Source organism: Cyprinodon tularosa, unplaced genomic scaffold (genome assembly GCF_016077235.1).
Source record: "Cyprinodon tularosa strain WSP-4 unplaced genomic scaffold, ASM1607723v1 ctg414, whole genome shotgun sequence".
In the NCBI taxonomy this organism is placed as follows: domain Eukaryota; kingdom Metazoa; phylum Chordata; class Actinopteri; order Cyprinodontiformes; family Cyprinodontidae; genus Cyprinodon; species Cyprinodon tularosa.
In genome coordinates, this window is record NW_024039135.1 from 289,367 (window position 1) to 312,128 (window position 22,762).

Here is a 22,762-nt window from a genome sequence, read left to right on the forward strand (position 1 = left end):
TCTGTCAAGTTGGTAACAGATAAAACAGGAGTAGGGCTTAGGGGTCGAGTCCCTTTTCTAATGATCGAGTTGACCCGGAAAAAGCAGAGATCAACCATAGTGTTATGATTCTCCCCTTGTGTACTTTTGTTTGCGTTTCTTTTTAAGTTTTCAGTTCCACATTGATTTATGCATTTTCTTTCTTCTCTATGTTTTGTTATATTAATGCAGTTTTTTCGGTACTCTCTGTTGCCCCCTTGTGTCTGTTTCCTTCCCCACAGCTCCCTTCTAGTTAGTCTTATTCACACCAATGCCATATCAGCTCATTAGCCCATCCTTTATTCTGTTCCCCATATATACACCACCTCTGCAGTTCCTCATTGCGGGTTTCTTGGTGATTTGTTGCTTTGTCGTTTCTTTGCTCCTCATGTGTGTGTGTGTTTTTTTTGGACTTCTTCTGTTGCCTGTTAGATTTCAATCATGTCAGCAAAAGTCTTCTCCGCCTCCTCATCTCTGCATTTGGGTCCTTTAAAAACCTCCACCAAACCGTGACACGCAGTGCTACCAGCAAGATGCTCCAATATTCCTGCTGATCTGAGCATTAGGAATATCAAAAACAGTGTTGGAGATTTGCACATTGTTATAGCAGCACTAAAGCTGCCTGATTAGTCTGAAGTGGTGACTCTCAACTTGAAACAAAGCCTGAACAAGAGTAAGGGAAAGAAACTTCATTAAATCCGATAACGAATTCAGTTGGTGATCTGATGTCGCTGTGACACAATTACTTTGATAAAGGTTAGAGCCAACAGAGGGCACATTTAATCCTCCCTTTGTATCTGTTTTCTTACCATGGCTTTATGTCGTTTCTATTTTTAAAAACTCCTTTGTATTAGTATTCTCTTGTGCTTTTCTAAAGGCCAGAGGGTTTTTGATACATTCATATTCAACTTAGCTAAGACAATACCCCAGATAGTCAGCATTCCCTGGATTCCAAGGCTGTCTTTGGAATAGAGGAAGCATTTTTCTTCTTCCTGTCCACACTCTCTTTTTTTCCCTGCGTGGCTGTGTAAAAGCGCTTACGACAGGCTTTGGGGAATTTCTTTGATGCCATAGGAGTTGCTGGACCCAAGGGCTATACCTTTAAAGCAGGGTTTGAATAACGCACCCAATCAGGGAGAAATCTTTTCATGAGATTACCGAGGAAGGAGCGAAACGATCTCCGTCTGAGACAAAGCGCTCAATAGGCATGTAAAATGTAAACACAAACACAGACACAAATAATAGAGTACCTTTCAAAAGCATTCAGCTCCAGAGGATGTTTTTCGATTTTCTATCACTGCTAATCATAATCTTGTTGAATTGAATTATTTAGACCAAATAAATAGGAGTGAAAAAAAAAAATTCAGAATAGAAAAATTAGTAAGTTTGAAGTTTTGTTTCAAAAGCCTAAGGAAAATGCTATATATTTATTATTTGCAAATAGCTCAATCTGAGTCAGAATAGATTGAGTACATTCTAATAGACATATGTCAACATATATATGTTTTAAGTATTGTCAAAGATGTTTTATGGGATTCAGGTCTTTACTTTGACTTGGTCTTTATATCACATGAATATGTATTTATTAAAAAAATGGGTTTTCAAAGTCAATCTATAGAACCTTTCTGTGCTTTGTCTAGTCGTTACTGCTACCACACATCTGACTTGAATAAGAGGGTAATTAACAGATTTCTGCAGCCCTTAATGGTTTGCTGAAAATGAAAAGGAATCACATGATACAGGTCTGCTGGAGCAGGCTCCCATTTGGGAGATAGGGACAAAACACCTCATCCTAGCTCTAGTTTTATTTTAGGGCCTTTGTGTTGGCGGCAGAAGAAGAACCCTTAGTCTAGTCTTCTGTTTTTTGCAGCTTCTAAAAGGTTTTATTCCAGGATTACTCTGTAATTAGCTCTTTCTCATCAAGTCTGACCCAGTCTGTGCTGGAGAGTAACATCCCCATCACATGATCAAGATCAAGAAGCTTTATTCTACTTTTTCAGAGCATTTTGTTGAACAAAGTATCTTTTTTCCTGAAGCACTAATGCCATACATTATGTTAGACAGTGTACATTAATTAGTGCAAACAAGCTTGACAAGATGGTAGAGACAGTAAAAGTCCTGGAGGATAAATAAGCAAGTGGAAATGTCTTAGACATTGTTTTTCATAAGAGAAAGTTCTGGAAATCAGTCCAGAGCACCATTATCCAAATCTTGATGTTGTCTGGTACAAGGCTTACAACAAACTACAAATAATCTTACAACTGTCTTTCAAAAATAGATTTTATCTCACCACTGCCATGAAATCTACACTTGCTAATTGAAAAACTAACATACAGGTGCTGTAGAGCTCTAGAGCTTTTCCAGAATTACCACAGGCAGTTTCTCTGCTTAAATGCTCCCTTGTCTGGCATCTTAATTTAGGTATACCGATATGTGTAAGAAGGTTTGAAAATGTGCATTTTTTTTTTTAGATAATGGACTTAACAGTGCACCATTAAATGTTTTGCTGTGTTGCTTCTTTTTATACTATGTGTTCACAAACATTGTCTAATAAACATATACGACTTTCATTGGCTGGATTTATATCAAGATGCATTTACACACAGGCAGACCCTATTTACTAATTACGAGACCTCTGGCACAAGTTGGTTTTGCACTTGACTTTATTAAGGGATATCAAACTAATGGAAGCTCAATACATAAGCAAATTTTTTAATATTTGATTTTAAAAAAATTATTTTATTTCTATGCCTCACTTATGCAGTATTTTGGATCAGCCTATCAAAATTTAAATTCACTTAAATATATCTTGCAAATAGAAAAAAGGGGGAAAGTTCACGGCATGTGATGTTTTACAAGGCATCATACTTAAGAAAAAAAGATCTTGTAATCAGATTGGGCCTGAAATCATAGGAACTTTAAAAACTTCATGACACTCACACCAACATGTTAACGACAGCACACACTAAAGCTCGTCACATAACAACTATTTTCAATTTCAAAGATCAATCATTAGCTGCTGCAGTGATTAACAGGGCTGAAAAGAAGGGGGGGTTCCATTGTCATCCTCATTTAACACCCCTTTGGGACTTAAAAGGTTTCAGGAGCGGAAAAGGCTGAAAAAATAAAATAAAACAAACCAAGCAAACAGAGAGATAAGGCCTAGTAAACATGTCACCAGCACATAATTAACCAGGATACCACAACGCGCTTTAAAATCTCAGCCAGTGCTGCAGAGGCACCCCACCACCATCCCCCTTTCTAAACGAGCTCAGAATCTCCTTAATACCCAGATGAATTGTGTGCCAGATACAATAAAACCCCTTCTTTATTAATTCTCCTAACGCCTGCTTCTTTTTAAGTAAGTAGACCTATATTTTTAGGTTGCCATGGAAGCAAGAACATGTTAAAAAAAAAAGAAAAACAAATTGCATGGTAGGAGTATAGAGCTATTCAGCATGACAGTCTTTTCAAATTCCCTTGCCCTAGTAGCTTCAGACTGACCATCATTTTACTTCATACACATATAATTCAACATTTCAACAATCTGTGCTTCAAGGTTTGGATTACCACACTAGGGAAAACCGTAATGACACAAGTTTGATTATCTGGGCTCTCCTGGTATTTATACACTGAATAATGAGCACCGATCCATGGTCTTCACGAGCAGCAAGTTAACTCTGCCTAATAACTGACATAAATTAAAATGCAATCTGACAAGATAAATGGCAGTTTACAGCTGAATGCTATTGACTATGAGTGGTCTTGCAGAACCTAACAGCCGCCTGCAGTGAAGTATTACTCCAGTGACCTTCATACTTGAACCAGTGGCTCAGAACCACCATTGTCAATAAGAGAGTTCCCTCAGATCAATAGCTGCATGGGAAAAACCATGGCCTGTGTATGACAAAGCAGACTAACAGGGGCAGGGACACCTGAGATGCACAAATATGAACAGCTAAATGAAACTAGACCAATAAAACCACTTTAATTCGAAAATCTGTCTTTTTTTTGTTTGAGTATCATACAAAAGAAATTAACTCCTTTTATACGGGAAACACCTGTTCCTGTGCAGCTTGATAGGATTATTAGCTCCAAGATGGTTAAAAAGAAGATGTCCAGTCCCCCTGTTCTCTCTCAACCATTATGATTACTACATTAGATTACTTTTGGACGTTAATCTGTTTGTTTGCTTTGCCGGTGAATCTAATTGTGCATGAAAAAGGAACTTCTGTCAATGTGTGCATCCATGTTGAGGTTAGCCATCTGAATCTTATATGATTGTGCATAGGTTTTTAGCTTTCCTTTAGGAGTTTCAGTCAAGTAAAATAAGATAAGCATTGATTTTCATGTGATTTGTATTTACTAATAGCTGAAACAAGTCAGAGCTGCCAGAACTGCTGAGTATTGCCATGTAAACATGATTTTTTTAATCACGTTAAAGTGATAAGATCATATTTCATGCATTTTTTTTATTAAATACAGCTCTGTGAAGTATGTTGGTCTTATGTGTGTCATTTAGGTATGCATTGATCCTAATATGCATTACATTTAACTTGAGTGTTTTTCTTTTTTTTTTAAAACAATGTTCCTGGATTTTGCAGAGGTGTAAATTCTGGTTCCTACACAGTTTGCAGCATTTTCTTCAATTTTTAAGACCATCTATTCAGGTATAACTTAAAAAAGGGACAGATGGTGAAAATAACAATGGAGGGATGAATGGACAAACAGAGACGGCTGTTAAAATACATGGACAAGGACAGTTGGATATATGGACAGACAAAAGCGACAAACTGAACCAGGAAAACGGTGAAACAGATGGGCAAGTAAACAATCAGATGGATGAATAAATGGACACAGCAACCAACAGACAGAGAGATGGAAACAGACTGAAGATCAAATAAGAAATTTGTGCATGCTTTGTTAGGTCTATGGATGGATGAACAGATGAGTGGTCTTACATTCATGCTACTCCAAGGACTCGCTTATTTGTCTGTTTCATTCTCACGGTGACACTGAATGTCAACAAAAGAAAAGAAAAGGGAAGAAAAAACATTTACTACCTATTCACCTTTTTCAACCTATTCAACGAAACACACTGGGAGGTCAGGGGTACTTATCTTAAGCATGGGTTCAAGCTTCCTCAGGACCACAATTCAGTCAACAATCAACATTTCAGAAGTGGGGGGGATGCAAGTATTTTATAATATAACTAATTTCAGCGTATTCATCCAATCCAGCGGCCCATCAGATGTCTGTGAGATTCAGCGGTGACAGCTAATCACACAAGAAAATACGGTGGACCAATCAGGAGCTGGTGGGTGGTGTAAACTCAGGGAAGTGGATTTCAGCTTGAGCTGTGGTTTTCCGCTTAGTTCTAGTGCTCGGAACCAAAACAGGACGTTTGAAAAATTAACATGCAGGGAACCAAAACAGACATTAAAAAAAATTATGCCCCCCTGGCAAAAAAAAAAAAAGACGTCAATGCCGCCCGTACAGTCCAGCATCCATCAGAGAGCCATGAGCCATTCAATATTATGAAAGCATGCATTTATTTTTTATTTATTAAATTTTTTTAAAGACAAACCCCCACCAACAAAAAAAAAAAAAAGAAAAAAAAAAAGATGTTTCCCAGTGGTTGGCCAGCAGGTGTGTAGACTCCCTGTGCTCTGGGCCAGACAACATCTAGCAAAACTCTGCGTTCCCCTCTGGCTAGATGATACAAAGATGATAGATGGCTAGATGATACAAAGTCTGTACTTGCTACATCATGTCCAAGGACCCCGAAGCACTTCCAACATTTGGTCATTCACTTACAGTATTTAAAGACACATTCTCACACTGATGGTAGTGAGCTTTACCACTTTATATAGATTCATGTTTCATAGTTTTATGCTGACAGCTATGCAGACACAAAACAGATTGCATGTAATGTTTGTCCATTAAACAGCCTCTGGATCAGCTTCTGATTGCTTAAAGTTGCAGGGCCAGGTGAAAAAGTTCAAATTCTCTAACTATATCAAAAGCTGCTTTATTTACTTACGCAGAAAACGCAGAGCCGGCTTTAAGAAACACAGTGAGTTGTCTTGAAGCCCCTCGAAGCTCATCTACCACCTTGCATGTAAACCAGATGCACTTAACGTTCGGTTTGAAAGTGGCATAATTCTAAGAGGCCGAGGATTACAATTACCACAAAGTTTCTCTACACATAGTCACTGTAAATGTCTTATTTTCTTCCTGTGAAATGATACAAATATCTACTTTACATGTTTTTAACAAATGCCAATACTTAATAACATTATTATTATATAATATATAATATAATATAATATAGTTTCTATGTGACCTATCAACACAAAGTACTGCAGAAATGTGAGGTGAAACTGAAAATATGTTTTTATCAAATTCTTTTTACAAGTTGATCTTTTAAAACTGTGGCATATTTATCCAAGTGACAGAGATTTGGAAAAAAAACATGTTACTATTTCTACAGACTTTTTCATATACCAGATGAAATCCTATACAACTGTTATTTTTTAATAGATCAGTCTCAACCAGACTGGGCGGACAGTGCTCGTAAACAACAATTTCTAAGCCTCTGCTACAGACAGTCTAATATCTCCTGTAGGCTGTAACAATTTCTCTCAAAGGACAGTCTTGTATTGAGCTTTGCCATCTTCTCGTCAACTTAGAGCAGCTTTTCTGTCACTGCTAAAGGAAAACATTCGCACAAAATGAGCCCACAACCAACACATTGATCAATCAGCCCTGTGTATTTAGGGTGTTAGTTCTGCCACACGGCATTTTGCATGTAAAAAAAAAAACAAAAAAAAACATGCATTGGTTTTGTTGCACTGGTTCCAATGTAGCAAATTGTAAATACATATATTAACATCTGTAGGACAATATAAATGAAGGGAATATACTTACGAATGTTGTCAGTGTTCTCCTGCACAATGTCTGTCTTCAGCATGTTGTCAGCCAAGACAAAAGCTCCCTGCTCTACAGTGTCCAGCAGCATGGTTGCAGCTCTCAGCTGCTCGCCGGTGCTTAACTCCCTCCAAGCCGCCTGGGCCTGTGGCTGCAGCAAATTGTTGACCGTCTCCACCATGGCCTGGGGAATCCGAATGATTGATTTAGTAAGAAAAATAAAAAGAGAGACTGCTACTTCTTGACATGGTGATTTGGTAAATTGCACAATTTAAGGAGAAGGAGTTCAGCAGTGAAAAACAAATCCTACAATCCTATCGGGATGGTGCAGGATGAATGGTTGATCATCTTTATTTCATTTGAAAAGAAAACATCTGATTTATTCACAAAGTATGAGTAAAAGGGTTAAATGTCCATCTAGTGGCTGCAACACCTGAATCTGTAATGGCACTGAATGTGTTATCTTGTTTTTGTGGCCATTTACTTTCATCTGCAAGAGGAATTAATCATGTAAATGAATCAGAGCCAATGCTTACAAGACCAGAGGCCAGTTCTTGCATGACTGGAGGCTAAAGTCTTTAATTGGTGTGATGAATGATCTTCCACCGTGCACAGAACCTAACTACACAAACACGCTGAAATAAATAAATTAAAACAACAACAAGTCAAACAGTGGGTGTAAAAAAGAAATGTTTACTTATAACAACTATCTGCGATCATTTAGTACAGGTCTTCCCTGCATAATAATAACATCACTAAAGGACTATTAACGCCTTCTTTAATCTGCCCACAACATGGTGAAGCAAGTAAGTACAGAGGGAAGAGGAAAAGAGTGAACATCCCCAAGACAAGATGAAAAATTAAGAGCCATTAAAGATTTAAAAATGCCAATGGCAAGATTTATGAATGGAATACTAATTGGTCAAGCAGAGCAATTCATTCCTGGTACCAACATTCAAAAGACCCAACCATTTCTTTGTGGCCACTGGAAATTAAGATATGTTAAGATTTTTACGGTAGAGCTTGTAGGCTGCTACTGATGGCAAGATTTCCCTTCAAGAAAATGACAAAAAACTACTTACAAAACAGCATTCTATATTTACCCAAGTCGTTTTATGAACTTGTATCTAAATGATGCATAAATCATTCGGGTAAAAAGGAAAACCAACCTTCCTATCTTGCTCAATCACTGTATTGTGTTTGCTTTTTGTAAGATTAAGTAGTGTAACATGGTACTGTAGCTAGATATTTATGTGTGATTTGAGTACAGGATAACTTCATACTTATTCAAAGAGAATTTTTAATCATGTACTGCATAAATAATAATAAGAACAAATCTGAGTCAATAGGGAGTAAATAAAATAACTGGTTTGGGTAAGAGCAGGTTTGAAAGAAGAAAACTAGGATCAGTGGCAAAATTTCCGAACGAATACACAAATGTTCTGAAATCATATTCAATTTAATTCAGTTTATTTATATAGCGCCAAATTCAGAACACGTCATCTCAAGGCACTTTACAGTTCAACCAGATCATACAGTCAAATTGATACAAAGTTTTCTATCTAAGGAAAACCAGTTGATTGCATTGACTCTTCGACTCAAATACAATCCCTCACACTAAGCATGCTTGTAGCGACAGTGGAGAGGAAAAACTCCCTTTTAACAGGAAGAAACCTCCAGCAGAACCAGGCTCAGTGTGAGCGGCCATCTGCCAAGGCTGACTGGGGTACAAGGAGACGGAAGCAGAGATACAAAAAGCAGCTGTAAAAGGCGGCCCAGTCCAGGAAACACACAGCCAGGCAGACGAGCTCCAAGCCAGCTCCCATGCCAGAGGACGAAGAGAGCACATCCACCCAGTCACAGGACCACATATGTCACTGTCTATAAAAGTAATATAAGCTGTAAGTAATCATGTATTTTTTTAAACATTTTGTTAAAATCACTGTGTAACAACTGGTTAATCTACAGTATTGCATGGTTGGTTTAATGATATAGTCTGAAAAGAATTTATTCTACATTTTTCCACATTGTACATGAGTAGTGATTTTAGAGCCATGGTTTGTAAGAATCTAATGAATTTCCCTAAATTATGGCTTTGGTTACAAAAAAGATTACCCTGCTAACGCTGCAGCATTATGGTGGTTCAACCAATGCAGTGTTCTTCTCATTTTACTTTTCTTTGTACCTTTGAATAATGTTTTAGTGCACTACACAGTTGAGAAAATGCGCCATTCAACTCTGAACCTCATTCTAAAATGATTAAATCACTGTATATTGCTTAGACCAATTTAGCAAAGATGAAAGGACCAGATTACATCACAGGTTTTGTCTGGATGTCACCTAAAAAACATAGGTAGTTAAATAATTATATAAAAAAATAAGACTGTCTGTGTCCAAACGTCCACCCTAATCCCTAACCCCTCAATCACTGTAGAAAACAGGGACTAGCATAGGGGACTTTGCCCAAATGTCAAAATGTGACGAGTTAGGGAGTGAGAATATGTTGGTTCGTTAAGTGACCATGGATGCACACCACTTTTCAATTAATTATCCATTAGACATCCGGACACTCATATAAAACAGTGTAATCTCTTTATAGTGCTCTATAGAGGGACATTAAGACACAGTCTTCGACTAAAATACATAAGGTGGAAAAAGATTACACCAGCTTGCAACATGTCTCCATTTTACCAAAAGGTTAATAGGTGAAATGATATATAGCAGTAACCTTATAGAGCCATGTTTTAGGTGGGGTTCAAAACAGTGTGAGTGCAGGTGAGACAGTAAATGGATAGTGTTTTTAAATTTCTGATCCACCAGCTCGAGTTTCAACATTCAAAGCATGTTAGAAACACACTAAACCCCCAAAAGTCACACTCACAAAAAACATGCACAATAAAAGTCTGATGCAAGTCTGATCTCACACCACTGCGGCTGCTAGTCTGCAAGAACATACAAAAAGTAGCAGACAGTTCACTGGAAAACCTACTCCACATGCACAGGGAGTCTACCATCTTTGATGTAATTATTCAGTATCAGCACCCAATCTCCAATCACACCTTTTGACATTCAGCTAGAAGCAGAGGTTGATTCGCTCTCAATTAAGGAGTTCTTTTTCTTGAGGCACCGACCACCCCCCCTTCCTTTGTTCACAACTTTAAGGTTTTCTCTCTTAAGCTCTTACAAAACTAGAAATAATGGATCTTCACAGGGTGAGGACTGATGGACTTGCAAAGGAGCACCATGGCACATATGGAGGAGATGTATAAAAAGGAGGAAATGGGGAAAGAGTGAATAACCTTAGAGGACAAAGAAGTTCAGGAAATGTATCAGGAGGGAACTTATGGTGAATTAACACAAAGAATTATGTTCATTATTTTTCTTTAGGATTGTTTTGTAGATATGTTACATTTATGTAACTCATTTAGTTAGGTTAGAGCCTTATTCCAAATGGTAATTAATTGGTTTCTGTCATCAAAATTCTACACATAATACTCAAATAATCACAATGCAAAAACCTTTTTTTAAAGAATCTAACAATTTTTTTTACAAATTGAAATCAAAGAAATCACAGTTACATGAACAGTACCATTCTTTGACAAGAAGCTTAAAATTAAGCAAAGGTGCACATATCATCTTTCATTGACTGGGTTTTACTGGTAATGGCAAACACCTTCCTATTTAAGGTACCATAGTGTACAGTGCATGACAGGGCACAAACACCATGCAGAAAGTCAAAGTGATTGTCCGTAGACCCCCATGACAGGTTTGTTTTGAAGCACAAATGTGATGTGGGGATAAACACAGAAACATTTCTGCTGCTTTGAATTTCCTAGTGACCAAAAGGGCCTCAGAAATTGAATACAATTGTAATCGCCAATACTTGGAGCTAAAATACATAAAGTTGGCCCACCTTCTAAATTGAGTGATCAGGTGAGAAGGAACATAGTCAACACTGTGACCAAGGACTCTATGGTCACTCTGTCAGGGCATCAGTGTTCCTTTGTGAAGAGAACCATCCAGAAAAGCCATCGTTGCTACAATCCACCATTTGGGACTGCATGGTATTTCCAACTGTCCTGTTTAATGGAAACTAAGCAGCGCTCATCACCAGGCCAAAATCATCCCTACACAGAGACATAGTGGTAGCTACGTCTTTCTATGAGGGTGTTTATTTAGGAACACGAACTGCTAGACTAGACAAAATAGAGGAAAAGATGACAGATACAGAGACATTCAGGATGAAGACCTGTTCCAGAGCACTCTTGACCTCAGATTGTAATGATGGTTGATTTTTCGGCAGAACAACCCAGGGCACACAGCCAGCATATCAAAGTGGCTACAGTCCAGAGCATCTGCTGTCCAACCTTGAGACTGATATGTACTACAAAAATTATTGGCCAAACTGTCTAAATATAGGTATAGTAAACTGTGGCATCATATTCAAAATGAATTGGTGCTGTAATTGCAGAAATAATAAAATTAATCTAATACCTTAGGCTTTTTGTAATATAACCGATTAACAAGAAATTTGGTCTGAATACAGGTAGGTCCAGTTCCCTAAAGTTCCCCAAAGTTTTAATGATTAAATACATTCCAATTTGGTCTTAAATGTAACACCATGATAAATTAATTTTCTAATACCAGGTAGAAAAACATTACAGTGGCACAGATTATTCCTTTGTATTTCTAGTATGCACAAATATACATTTCAATGCAAACTGAATCTGAGGAAAGGAATCCTAAACTGTTTGCCACAACACCTTCCCAATGGAAGAACTATTTCAGAATTTTTGTGGGATTAATGTTTCTTTCTTGTTTATATGTATAAATGTGTAATGACACAGGTAAAACAAAAGAAGATCTCACACTTTTTCCATGAAAAATACAGTATCTACATTCTTCATTATTTCTTAGTGGTTTATTTACTACTACAGCATTTTGCAAGCAGTGTTAAAGCACTACTAAAACTAACCACTAAAAGCAGCTGTTTAAGTGCATTGCAATCAATAGTCAAAGCCTGCCCACCTTCAGACTTACGAGAAGAGACGCTACAAGTATCTTCAAGGTAAAATCTTGCTAACATAATCACCTTGAGGGGGTGAGTACGCTTTGTTCTCTAATGACAAGAAAAAGAAACCCACTTCTAAGTAGAAAGATTTTCCTTGCAAATTAGTGCTTTGTCATTGCATATACCATCAAATGTTATCTCACTGCACAGAAACTACTTCCAATCAAATTTTAATAAAAGTATTCCAGGTTATTCCAGTTAAAACACATAGTCTCATTCAAAGCCAACAACATACATTAAGGATCCATCCTAAAACAATGCAGTCAAATGTAAATGTGGACAACAGGTTAAAAGTTGTGTATGTAAGCAAGTCCAGCCGATAGCGTTGGGATATTGAGGTACCCCATGTGAGTCAGATTGAGGTGATAGTGGAGGGCTGATTGCATTTTAAAAACACTTTATCTGGCTATTTTTGCAACTAAAGTTGACATGTTAGTCAGTGATCAGTTTCAGGTGCTGCAAAGAAGCTTGCACTTAATCTCTATCATGCAATAAAAAGTTGGAAGTTACAATCAGAAAGACAGAGACGATGCATGCTTTGATAAATTGCATTAACACCAGATAATTTCAAACTTCAGGCAAGCTCTACTAAAATTCTGAAAATCACACCAGGGGTATGTTATCTAATCAAAAAAAATATTAGTTAAAGGCTTTTTCATTAAAATATGATATTTACTGCTATCGGTGAAAAAAAAGGCACATTCGGAACTCTCTTTTCAAAGCATAACCATCTTGGTGTGTTCAAGTAACTCAAGGATGTGTTAATTGTAGTAGCACTCTGCTGCGGCAAACCCCCAACAATATTCTTGCTGTATATTTTGACTGTAGTGAAGCAGCATTATAGAAATAAATAATCAACAGCATCAAATGAGACCCCTGTTGCATAAGGGATGTTTTGGTCATTAAACCGAAGTCACTGCAAGAATGTTCTTCTTGATACAGGGATGATGACCGCCCCAGAAACGCTGCAGTGCATGGTCGATTTATACCATGGCAAGAGAGGAAGGAAGAGAGAGGTGGACATTAGAGCCTGGCAAGAGTCCAAGTTGAGATGTGGTGTGTGCGCCTCTATCTGTGCGCTGATTGATGAAATGAACTCGGGGTCTAGGAAATTGATTCTGGCTGAGGCTGATCTCCCTCTCTGCACACCCACTGTGCTGTATGCACACACTTTTTGTCCTCTCATGTCTCTCCTACTCCTTCCTTCCTGTTAACCAGTAGGTATCTGTCACTTGTTTTCTTAGAGCTGACATTGAATGAGTAAACTGAAAATGATGGAAGAAAACTCCAGTTTATCTTGATCCTTCTGGCCTTGTTTGTAAGATCTGCGCAGAGATGAAGCACTTGCATCACTTTTTCTCTTATTGTACTTTACCTGCTGGTCAATTTTCTCTGCTTTCTTTGGGAACTGCTGAAACCTGCTGCTTTAATATTTCATGAATCCATCTCCTTCTAATACGTGGGTGGTTCTTTCCGAGTAGGTGAGTTTTATTTTATTTTGGCTGGATCACCTTTGTTCATTTTACTTCTTTCTTTCTCAGGGTTTTGTGCAGTGGGCTCTCATAAGCATTTTTTGTATTTACCTGGACTGCAAATCTTGGTGGATTTATTTTTTTCTATGTTCAGTTGCGAACCCCAGTCATTTTTCCCCACAAGTGCCTGTAAATCACCAAAATGTAGCACATTCATGGGAAATCTTCCCCACAAGGTGACAAAACATGGCAACATATTCACACACACATAACAATTTCTGGTTTCCCTATTGTTTATAGGCAAGTTTTTCAGCCTAACCATGACCCTTATCCTAAACCTAACAATTATGGGTTCATATCAAACCCTAATCCTGACCTAAACTCACCTTAGCTCTAAACCTAACACCTCAACCTAAAAGAGCATTTGTACCCATGGGGGCCAGATAGTGGTCCTCCCCACTAAAGCTCTCAGTCCCACGATGTGCTGTTATTTATGGAAAATGGTCACCGCCATGTAAGAAATACAGGCACAAACAATTTTCATCCATTTAGGACTTTAAATTTCATTTTAGTTATTGCTTATATGCCTAATCCTGACCATTACAGCACATTCCTAACCCTAACATTAACCTAAAATGAATTAACACCATACCTCCAAACTGACTCCTTAACATTAAAAATGGGGGATGACCACATTAGGAGCCCTTGTTGTCCTCAAGGTCTGCCAGTCCCCAGTGGATTAGTAAATATACCAAAAACCGTGCTAAAGAGAAAACATAAACAAGTCCACAAACATGCACCCACACACAACATTAATTATCCAAGGAAAGCAGCTTTTGTGAAAGGCTGTAGTCCTAATTTGACAAGCATTATACATGTGCAACTCCTTCACAGATGGACATCCACAAGGCTGAAAGCTGTCTGAATTTGGCGGAGCAGTCTGGAGTTCTTTTCCTAACCAGGAGAGTGCCTTAGATGTTGATCCTCAAAAGGTGATGTAAGAGGAGCTAGGAACTGGAGCTAGAAGCTACAGTTTGCAGTACTTAGATTGAGGGTAGGACTCTCCATCAATTTGTCACCTTATGTGAAAACATACAGTCTAATCTTTCATTGTAATCAAATATGGTCCCTGTTTTGTCATGTTTGGTCCCTAAATGAGGCACTGTCTGTCACTCTTTAAAGGAGTGTAGCAAAAAAAAAAAAGTTGGAACAACCTGTAAGATTCTACCTGTAAGATATGACTATAGCCTACTACGTTTTCATTACTAAGGTATATGGGCTGGTTAATTAAACACCAACCGTGTTTTTTTTTTCAGTCTTTTAAAGACAATTTATGAAGACTAGGACTTCACATAAAAAATATATGTATATTTATATTAAATAACTATTCAATATTAGCATTTCAAGCGATAATAATTCACCCTTTTTTAATTTCAACTACAATATTTGAGCCAGAAAATCTTTATTTTATTTTCCTAAAGATAATATTATAGTTGTTTCTTACAGGGAAATAAAACCAGTGGGCTTTGTAGCAGAATTTCTTCTAAAAAAAGAGTAAATAAAAAAAAATTCCACCACCCACCCATTTATTTATATTATCTTACCAATGATCATTATTCCTAATGCATAACTTGAAAAATCAAGCAAGATGTGAAAGTGGCTACATGTTCGTTTTCAGCACTGCATTATAAAAAAAAAACAAAAAAAAAACGCGATTGACTTTGTGTTAAGATATACTGTAATATAGTTTACCATCAGTTAGCAAAAAGATTTGCACTCCTCTGTGTAAGAGGAGCAAACTGAAATTCTTGATTTCTACCATTTCCTAAATAAGTTATTACCTCTATTTTTTAAAAGACAGACTTAGTGTAAATTAGTTTTTCAATTGAAAAACACATGTGAATGCAGTATTCATTTTTATATATCCTGTGATGTGTTTAATGACTTCCACTGGAGGCTTTTTCAAAGTAGGTGTGCTTCATATATGATGCCTAAGATGTTAAATAAGACAAATAAGAAAAATACTACAAAAGGACATTCTTAGAGTTTTTTAATACAATTAGAAAGGGGAAAGAAGAGGCAATAAAACTACACATTTTGGTTAAAAGGAGATTTTTTTTTGTACAATACTATTGTACATAGAGGAAAAAGGATGTCTGGTTGCTTTTTCACTGCACCTCATTCATATTATGCGTCCTAATAAACAGGTCCTGCATGTTTTCTTAACAGGTTCTAAAGTTCAATGATTTTGGGTGGAAAACACCAAGAATTTGCTGACTTGCCCTAAATGTATCAGAATCAGTGTCAGGGTTCCTGTGTGTGGGTTAGTGCAAGTTGTGCATCTCTACCATAGAGGATCTTTGTGGAGAATTTAAGTAGCCTACACAGGTGAAAGTAATCTTTATAATAGTAGTGCTAGGCTTAAAAGAGCACCAGAGCCTTCATTCAGTGCTGGTTTCTTGTGTGCATTGAAGTTGTTAGTTGCTTCCTAGTCTCTTGCTTCCCTTGAGTATTTTTCCTGATGTTTATTGGTTTTGTTTGATTTTCAGTATTTTTTTATTTTTGCCTCTGTTTCCCTTGGGCTTACATTAAACCATCCAAACTCGTCCGTGCCTTCTGCTCTCTGCATTTGGGTCCTCAAAACCTCCACCAAACCTGACACATTCAGGGCAAGTATTTCTCTTTTCGATTAAAAGCTTAAAACAAACAGAATTAGTTTCTCTCATAACAGAGCAAGAATCCGTCTAAAAACATTTGATAATAGCTGCAGTGTAGAATACAGCAACAGATATCAAGCAGTCATCAACTTTGCTATAACTGATATGATGACATTTATTTGTTCTATGATGATAATTTTTTTTCTGTTGTTGAAATTTAGTTTTCCTATAAGAAGTTGAAAAAGGATTTAAGCATTTCCATACTCAAACATGTTTTCCTTTTGTTTTCCCTTTAGTTAATTTGAACAGGGCAAACTCTATTTTTATCTTCACATTACCATTTGTCATATCCACTCAGTTGAAGACAGAGAATGTTTTTTTTTTTTTTCCGAAAATGTAAAAGTCTGGGACAGATAAAGACGACAAATCATGTCTCCTGTTGATGCCTTGCAGTACCCGTTTTATTTTCTTCATTGTTTCCACAGCAGCAACACGCTGTTTGAGTGGTCGGATTAAAATGTGCGCACTAAAGGATAGCAGGTTTACATGTTCTTTGAACTGTAAAATTCTCCACTGAACTGCTTAAATCTCAAGAAAAATCAAGGCTGTGCTCTAAAAACTATTACCAGTTTTTTACACTTCACTGGCCAGCTGAGCACTCTCCATTGTGAGCAGCACCAATCAATACGAGTACTCCTCCTAACTCTGAATTGCAGTTCAAATGAGGAGGTCTCTGTTTATAAGGATTAGTTTATCTTTATCTTGCAAGAAAAGGGGAGTTTTTATCATCTTGTTAAATTCCTAAACTAGAAACCTCCCTTGGTTTCGCCTGCTTTAAGGTCATCCTGTGCTTCAACGCTCCCCTTGGTCATCTTTTTGAACAAAAGGCGTTTTTTATGAGGGTCACAGCTAAGTGTCCTCCCTTGTGTATATTCACACTTGTCTTCTACTAAGGCACAAGATGTTAGATTTAATAATATTACATGAAGTGGGCTACAAATTACGTACTTTTTATTTCCTGTGAAAAAATAACAAAACAAGCTATCATTTTTGATTTACAGACAACAAGAACGGCTGTAATCACCATAATTGGATGACCATAATCATGCTGCCTTTAAACGAGCTGCCATTAAACTGACTAAAAGGCAAAGGGAGGCAGAGCACCATTTTTATCATATTTGTTAAAAATCAAAGACCACAACAGAGGAACATTCCTGCGGGGGAACACAAAACATAAGAGTGGATCATTATGCACTTGGTTGCCGCATTGAGGCCAAATCCCTTTCAGTGGAATAAAATTGTCTGTGATGTGTAACAGATGTGACTGTTTAGAGGGATTCAGAGAAGCTAGAATCAGTATTTAAGCTGCACAAGCTAAGCAGATGCAGAGATCCATATCTAAAATCTGTGCTGGTGTACAGAAATTTGGGATCTCAGGAGTTTTTCCTCAATCAAAAAAAAAAAAAAGAAATCCCTTTTAACTGATTTATTCATCCAACCCGTGTATTTGGTTTTGAGGACCCCAGTTTATAACCACAACAACATCTGGAATATCAGCAATATTTCCATCTGTCTTTAGCAGTCTGATTGTAGCAGCACGTGTGTCCTCTGTGCAGAAGCAGGTGCAGCACTCTTTCGCTTTGTATTCCTCTGTTTATCCCACTTATGACAACCACAAGGGTCCTTTAGAAGAAAACATTGCCCAATTCCCCCTAATCAATAAAAGCTCCCTCCAGCATATGCAGCCGTTGCTTGTGTTTATGTCCGGCCACAGATGTCGCTCCGTTGTGTTGATTTGTCAAACAAAAAAACACTTCATTGGTGTTTGAGTTTGTCAAGCTTGCTAAGCTACAGCTAAGCTGTGTGTGCAGCCATCTATATTACTGTTGATTAAAGCCTCTCAGTATTTACTCTGCAACAGCTCAAATGTTCGCAGAATAAAAATTAATGTAAAGAAAGGAGATTTTAATGGATTTCTGTTTTTGGTTCTTCATTCAGCCTATGTTGATATGCTAATGGCTAAATTAAAGCGCTGCATGCATAGTGGAGGATTAGCACTTTTTTTTATTATAAAGTCAATCCCTTGAAAACAGGCAGACAGCTTCTGTATTTTCCTTTTGTTCGCTTTTTCGAATGAAAGAAGAAAATTGTTAAATACTAATGTAGAAGTTGTTGCAGAAAATCTTACAACTAAAATGTGATTAAATCCAAAAAGGCCCAAATACACATGGATTATTCTAATTTTATTAAATAAGTTTTCATCAATCTAAACTATGGTCTGTCTGTCTGTCTTTCTGTCATAAATCTTTTATACTTTTCAGTTAAATTCCTTTAGTCACATCAGCAGACGATGAAAACGGGTTTTTGTATGCCATTAAAATTGACCCCAGTGTTGCTTTTGTTTCTAAACATAAACTACGCCCAACCGCGTGCAACCACTCACTAGCAAACGTGACACCTGGGTGTTTCATATGCAAAATCACTTGAGAACAGACAACAAATTTTCTCCCAAAATACTTCTGTTAGGCAACAAGATACATGTTGCCTAACATAAGCGATACAGAGGATGCGAATAAAAGCAACATATGGCTCTTATGTGAGGCGTAATTTGAGCCATCTGTGTGAAATACAGGGGATGTCAGTTTCTCTTGTTTTCTCGTCAAAGCAGAAATGATTCTGATGGCTGCTTAAACTTCACCCCTGGGATAACAAAATCACTCAGTAGCCTGAGGAAGATGCAAAGAAAGACGAGTTAGCTCCCTTTCTTTGTAAACTAGGACAACTATGTATTATGCAGCACTCAGAATCATAGCAGGTGATGGCTTTGGCTGATTTATAAGATAGGAGGTAGATGTATTTAGGTCATTTCTTAAATGAAGGAATAGATTAGATGCTAAGGTTAAGAGCCAGAGTACTATGGCATGCAGTCGCAAGAAGGAGGCCAATATCTTGAATTAAGGAAAGAATGAAAAGGGTGTAACACCAGAATTTGGCCTTTTGATTAAGGATCTAATCACTTTAACACTTTCACCGTTTGCATCCCACACTTATGTCAGTAACTCATAATCAGCCAGTTTTTTTTAATGATGTGGCAAAAACAACAATTGATGATCAGAATGGAATGATGATAGAGAGGTCAGTGAAATAAAATCCAAATACCTGAACATAGTATCGACATGAGCGCTCTCTCTTCTGCAGCTGTAATTGAAAGGAAAAGCAAAGGAGAGTTAGCAAAAGATCAACAACTCCAACTAACGATGCATAAGATATCAAGACTGGAGTTTTCACTGTTAGACTCTTGAGAAACACTGTTTGTTCATTTAATATCCAAGTTTTGCATGTCGGATGAATTGCTAAAATACGTTTTGTTTTAACTGTCTTTATAAAGATGTGGATAAAATGTTAAATGGAACAAAATATATATTTTTTAATTCAATATTTCATCAGAAAAGCAAGCTGCAATCTTAAGGCATACTCTTAAGACCTTGGTTTAAATAATGTCTGTCCATGGTCAAAGTGAGGACTTAGTGCTTAAAGCGGATTTATGATTAACTGGGAATTCCTAATCTTACACAGAGATGTGTTTTAGTGATTTTGTTTTGGACTAGTCTCTCAGTGACAGTTTGCATCCCTAACTAGGAGACAGATGTTAAGACTTACCTAAATAATTATCTCCATCTCCTGGGATCTAATAATCATTTCCCTTATGCACTGAGAGTCTTTTAAACACCACTTGAGAAAGCATAGATTGGTTCTCATGTGTCTGCTTTCTGATTGATGAACTGCTGCTCTGATCTTCATGGCATGTTCTCACATCTCGGAGGACAATCTACAGCTCTGTTAGAGAGCATACTAATAAAATCCCCACTTACCCTAGTTTTATTAGTCGGCCAACCTGAGGAGGAGTCCTAATGTTTTCACACTCCCTCCGCCTCGCCAATCACTGAGGTCCTTTTACTCCTGGGAGCACTCAGAGATTCAGCAATGGTCATACCCCTTTGCCCTGATCTATGCCTCACTGCAGTTTCACTACAGATGTCTATAAAAGGTTCTATAGAGTATATGCTTTTCATTTGTACTGACAGGTGTTGTTAACTCAGCCGCAATATTTACTAGTACTGTATTCCATACTAGCATCCACACACTTAAAGAAGCAAGCAAAGTATAACTATAAATTAACCCATTCTTCCCCTGCGACAGTATTGATCACTTTTTATTCATTAAAAAAGGCCTATTCGTATAAATTTTAAATACAAAACATCTGACAAAAAATTGGAAAAAGGTTCCATAAAGTTACACCCAAGGATTATTATTATACAAAAGAAAAAGTACTGTATGCCATAAATAGTAAGTATTATTAGTATTAATAGTAAAAAGTAATAGATGTTAAAGCTGATTATAATAAAATCTAAAGGTGCAGTAAGTTACTTTAAAAAAAAGGTATGTTTTACATATTGGCTGAAACTGTCGCTATGTACTCAAAGTGACATTTGTTACAGATAATCTGGCTAAAATGTGGTGCAGCTGTACGTCTATGTAAAGCTCTTTGTTCTCTACTAGACTGCTTGTTAAAATCTTTAGGCTAAGACGAGAATTTTCTTAAAACTCACTACTGCAGGTTTAAGGCTCGTTTTAATAATTATTTATTTATTTAATATATACTTATTTAGACCATCTTCTTAGGAACAACTATAGGGTCAAACACATCACAATGCGTGTTCTCATTACAAAGGAAAAATCAAGGGTCTCTTATTAAACAATGACATTTTTGTAAGAATGAATTTTTTTGTATCATGTTGGACAATGATTTAATTACTATTGTCTTTTAGGAACTTTGAAACAGCAGGATGTATGCTTCTGTTTGAGCAGCATGCTAAAAAACAAATGTTTTTTTAATGTCATTTGGCCAAAGTAACATGGTGGATTAGTGTGTACCTTATGCACTCAATCTTTTTACATAGAGTTATTAATACATCAAAACATGTTTTAATCTTTCTGAATCTTATTACATAAACTAAATACAAACCTTGATCTTACAGTAGGTAGTTTAAAGATAAGAAAAAAAAAAGAAAAACAACAACATTTTCAATAACTGCATTTTTTACCAATGGGTTTGCAAAATGCATTGAAACTGCTGGTCCAGTACAGGGAATTGCAAAAGTAAAAAAAAAACTAAACAAACACAATACATAATTCCCAACTTCAGCTGGCCCAGTTTGCATTAACACCAAAACAATTTTATACCGGGTCAAAAAAATGTCACAATGCAGGCGAAACAGATAATTTCAGGGGCAGAACTGTTTCAGTATCTCACTGATTTCAAAGAAATAAAAGGAAAAATAACATGAGGAAAAAGATGTATCTCATTGACTGCTCAGGGTCAAATATTCTCTTATCCTATTCCCAACAAACATTATAAAGCAACACAGATCATGGCAGTGTTGGGGTTTATGTCACTGCTTTAGTGTTTCTGTTTGTCTGAACCACTCCAGGGTTTGAATAAACTGTTCAGAGACAGGCAGTTGCAGCCGCGCCAAGATACGGTTCTCTAGTTTGTTTCAGCGTGTGGGTAAGGTTTAAGTCACCAACATGGTTCACTCTAAAATCTACACTCTGGCACGGTAAAAGCATTTTAAGCTTTTGTACAAAAATCTGTCAGTGAGAAGCAGAGTAAGAAAAAATTTAATTCTCCCTGTGGTGCATTTTAATAAGATGAAGGTAGTTTTCACCTTTAACAATGGTGAGGTAAAGATTAATTAGGTCTATTGGATAATTTATAGTTTACATACTTAAAATAATGCTTAGATGGACTGCATTTTAAGTTATGCACTAAATGAAAGTTATTTAATTAAAACTCCAGTTATTAAACCCTTAAACAACTCTTTAAATTAATCAGGAATTAGTTAGGAATTCGGACTGCAATACTACTCAAAAACTGGAATAAAATATTCCATGGTTTTCACAGATTATAAAAAGTCAAAAACTTCCCTCAAAAAGTCTGTCTTTATTTCCTCTTAAAAGCTGGGTATCTATCATTTAAAAATATTTTGTACAGTTTCAAATTATTTAGCATAATAAAGGACCGCATTACCCAAGATGTTTCCATTTTGCCACAATAGGTACCTAAAAATAGAGCTAATGAGGAAAAATACAACATTTTATTTGTATAAATGTGAATTCATCAGACTACAAAGTGAAAAGTAATGCTGTGAGGCAACTGTGGTTTAATTACACACCATCTTGGAGAAACGGTGTAAACAGTGTTAATTAGCCCAGAAATTAGACAGGGTGCAAGTGGGGAAATACTTCCAAGTGTTCATAAACCTGATTTTGGTATCATTTATTTCATTTCCTGTGAGCGCACCAGAGAGCTAGTTAACATCTAAGCCATGTCTAACACTGAAGGAGATATAATGCGAGGAGAAATTTAGAATTCCCTGAGAAATTACATCTAACACTGGCTCAAGGATTGGAAGACGGAGCCACACAGGGAATGAACGGCTCTAATTGAGTCCTGATAGAGACATTCACCAGAGCCACTGTGTGGCTTTAACAGCCTGAGCCTGGTACCATACTAAGTCCAGATCAGATTAGCTGCAAAGACAACCACTTTC

General features: G+C 36.9%; 1 protein-coding gene across 24 annotated transcripts in view; it reads right to left on the reverse strand.

Annotated features, from left to right (window-relative positions):
- Positions 1-22,762, reverse strand: part of LOC119792225 (adhesion G protein-coupled receptor L3-like) — a 359,986-nt gene that overhangs the window by 79,982 nt on the left and 257,242 nt on the right. For all 24 annotated transcript variants that reach the window (XM_038298763.1, XM_038298761.1, XM_038298759.1 and 21 more), the window contains 2 exons: positions 19,308-19,346; positions 6,949-7,132 (listed from right to left, as the gene is read on the reverse strand). In XM_038298763.1, coding sequence (XP_038154691.1) covers positions 6,949-7,132; positions 19,308-19,346 — 223 coding nt within the window. The remainder of the gene's footprint in view (positions 1-6,948; positions 7,133-19,307; positions 19,347-22,762) is intronic.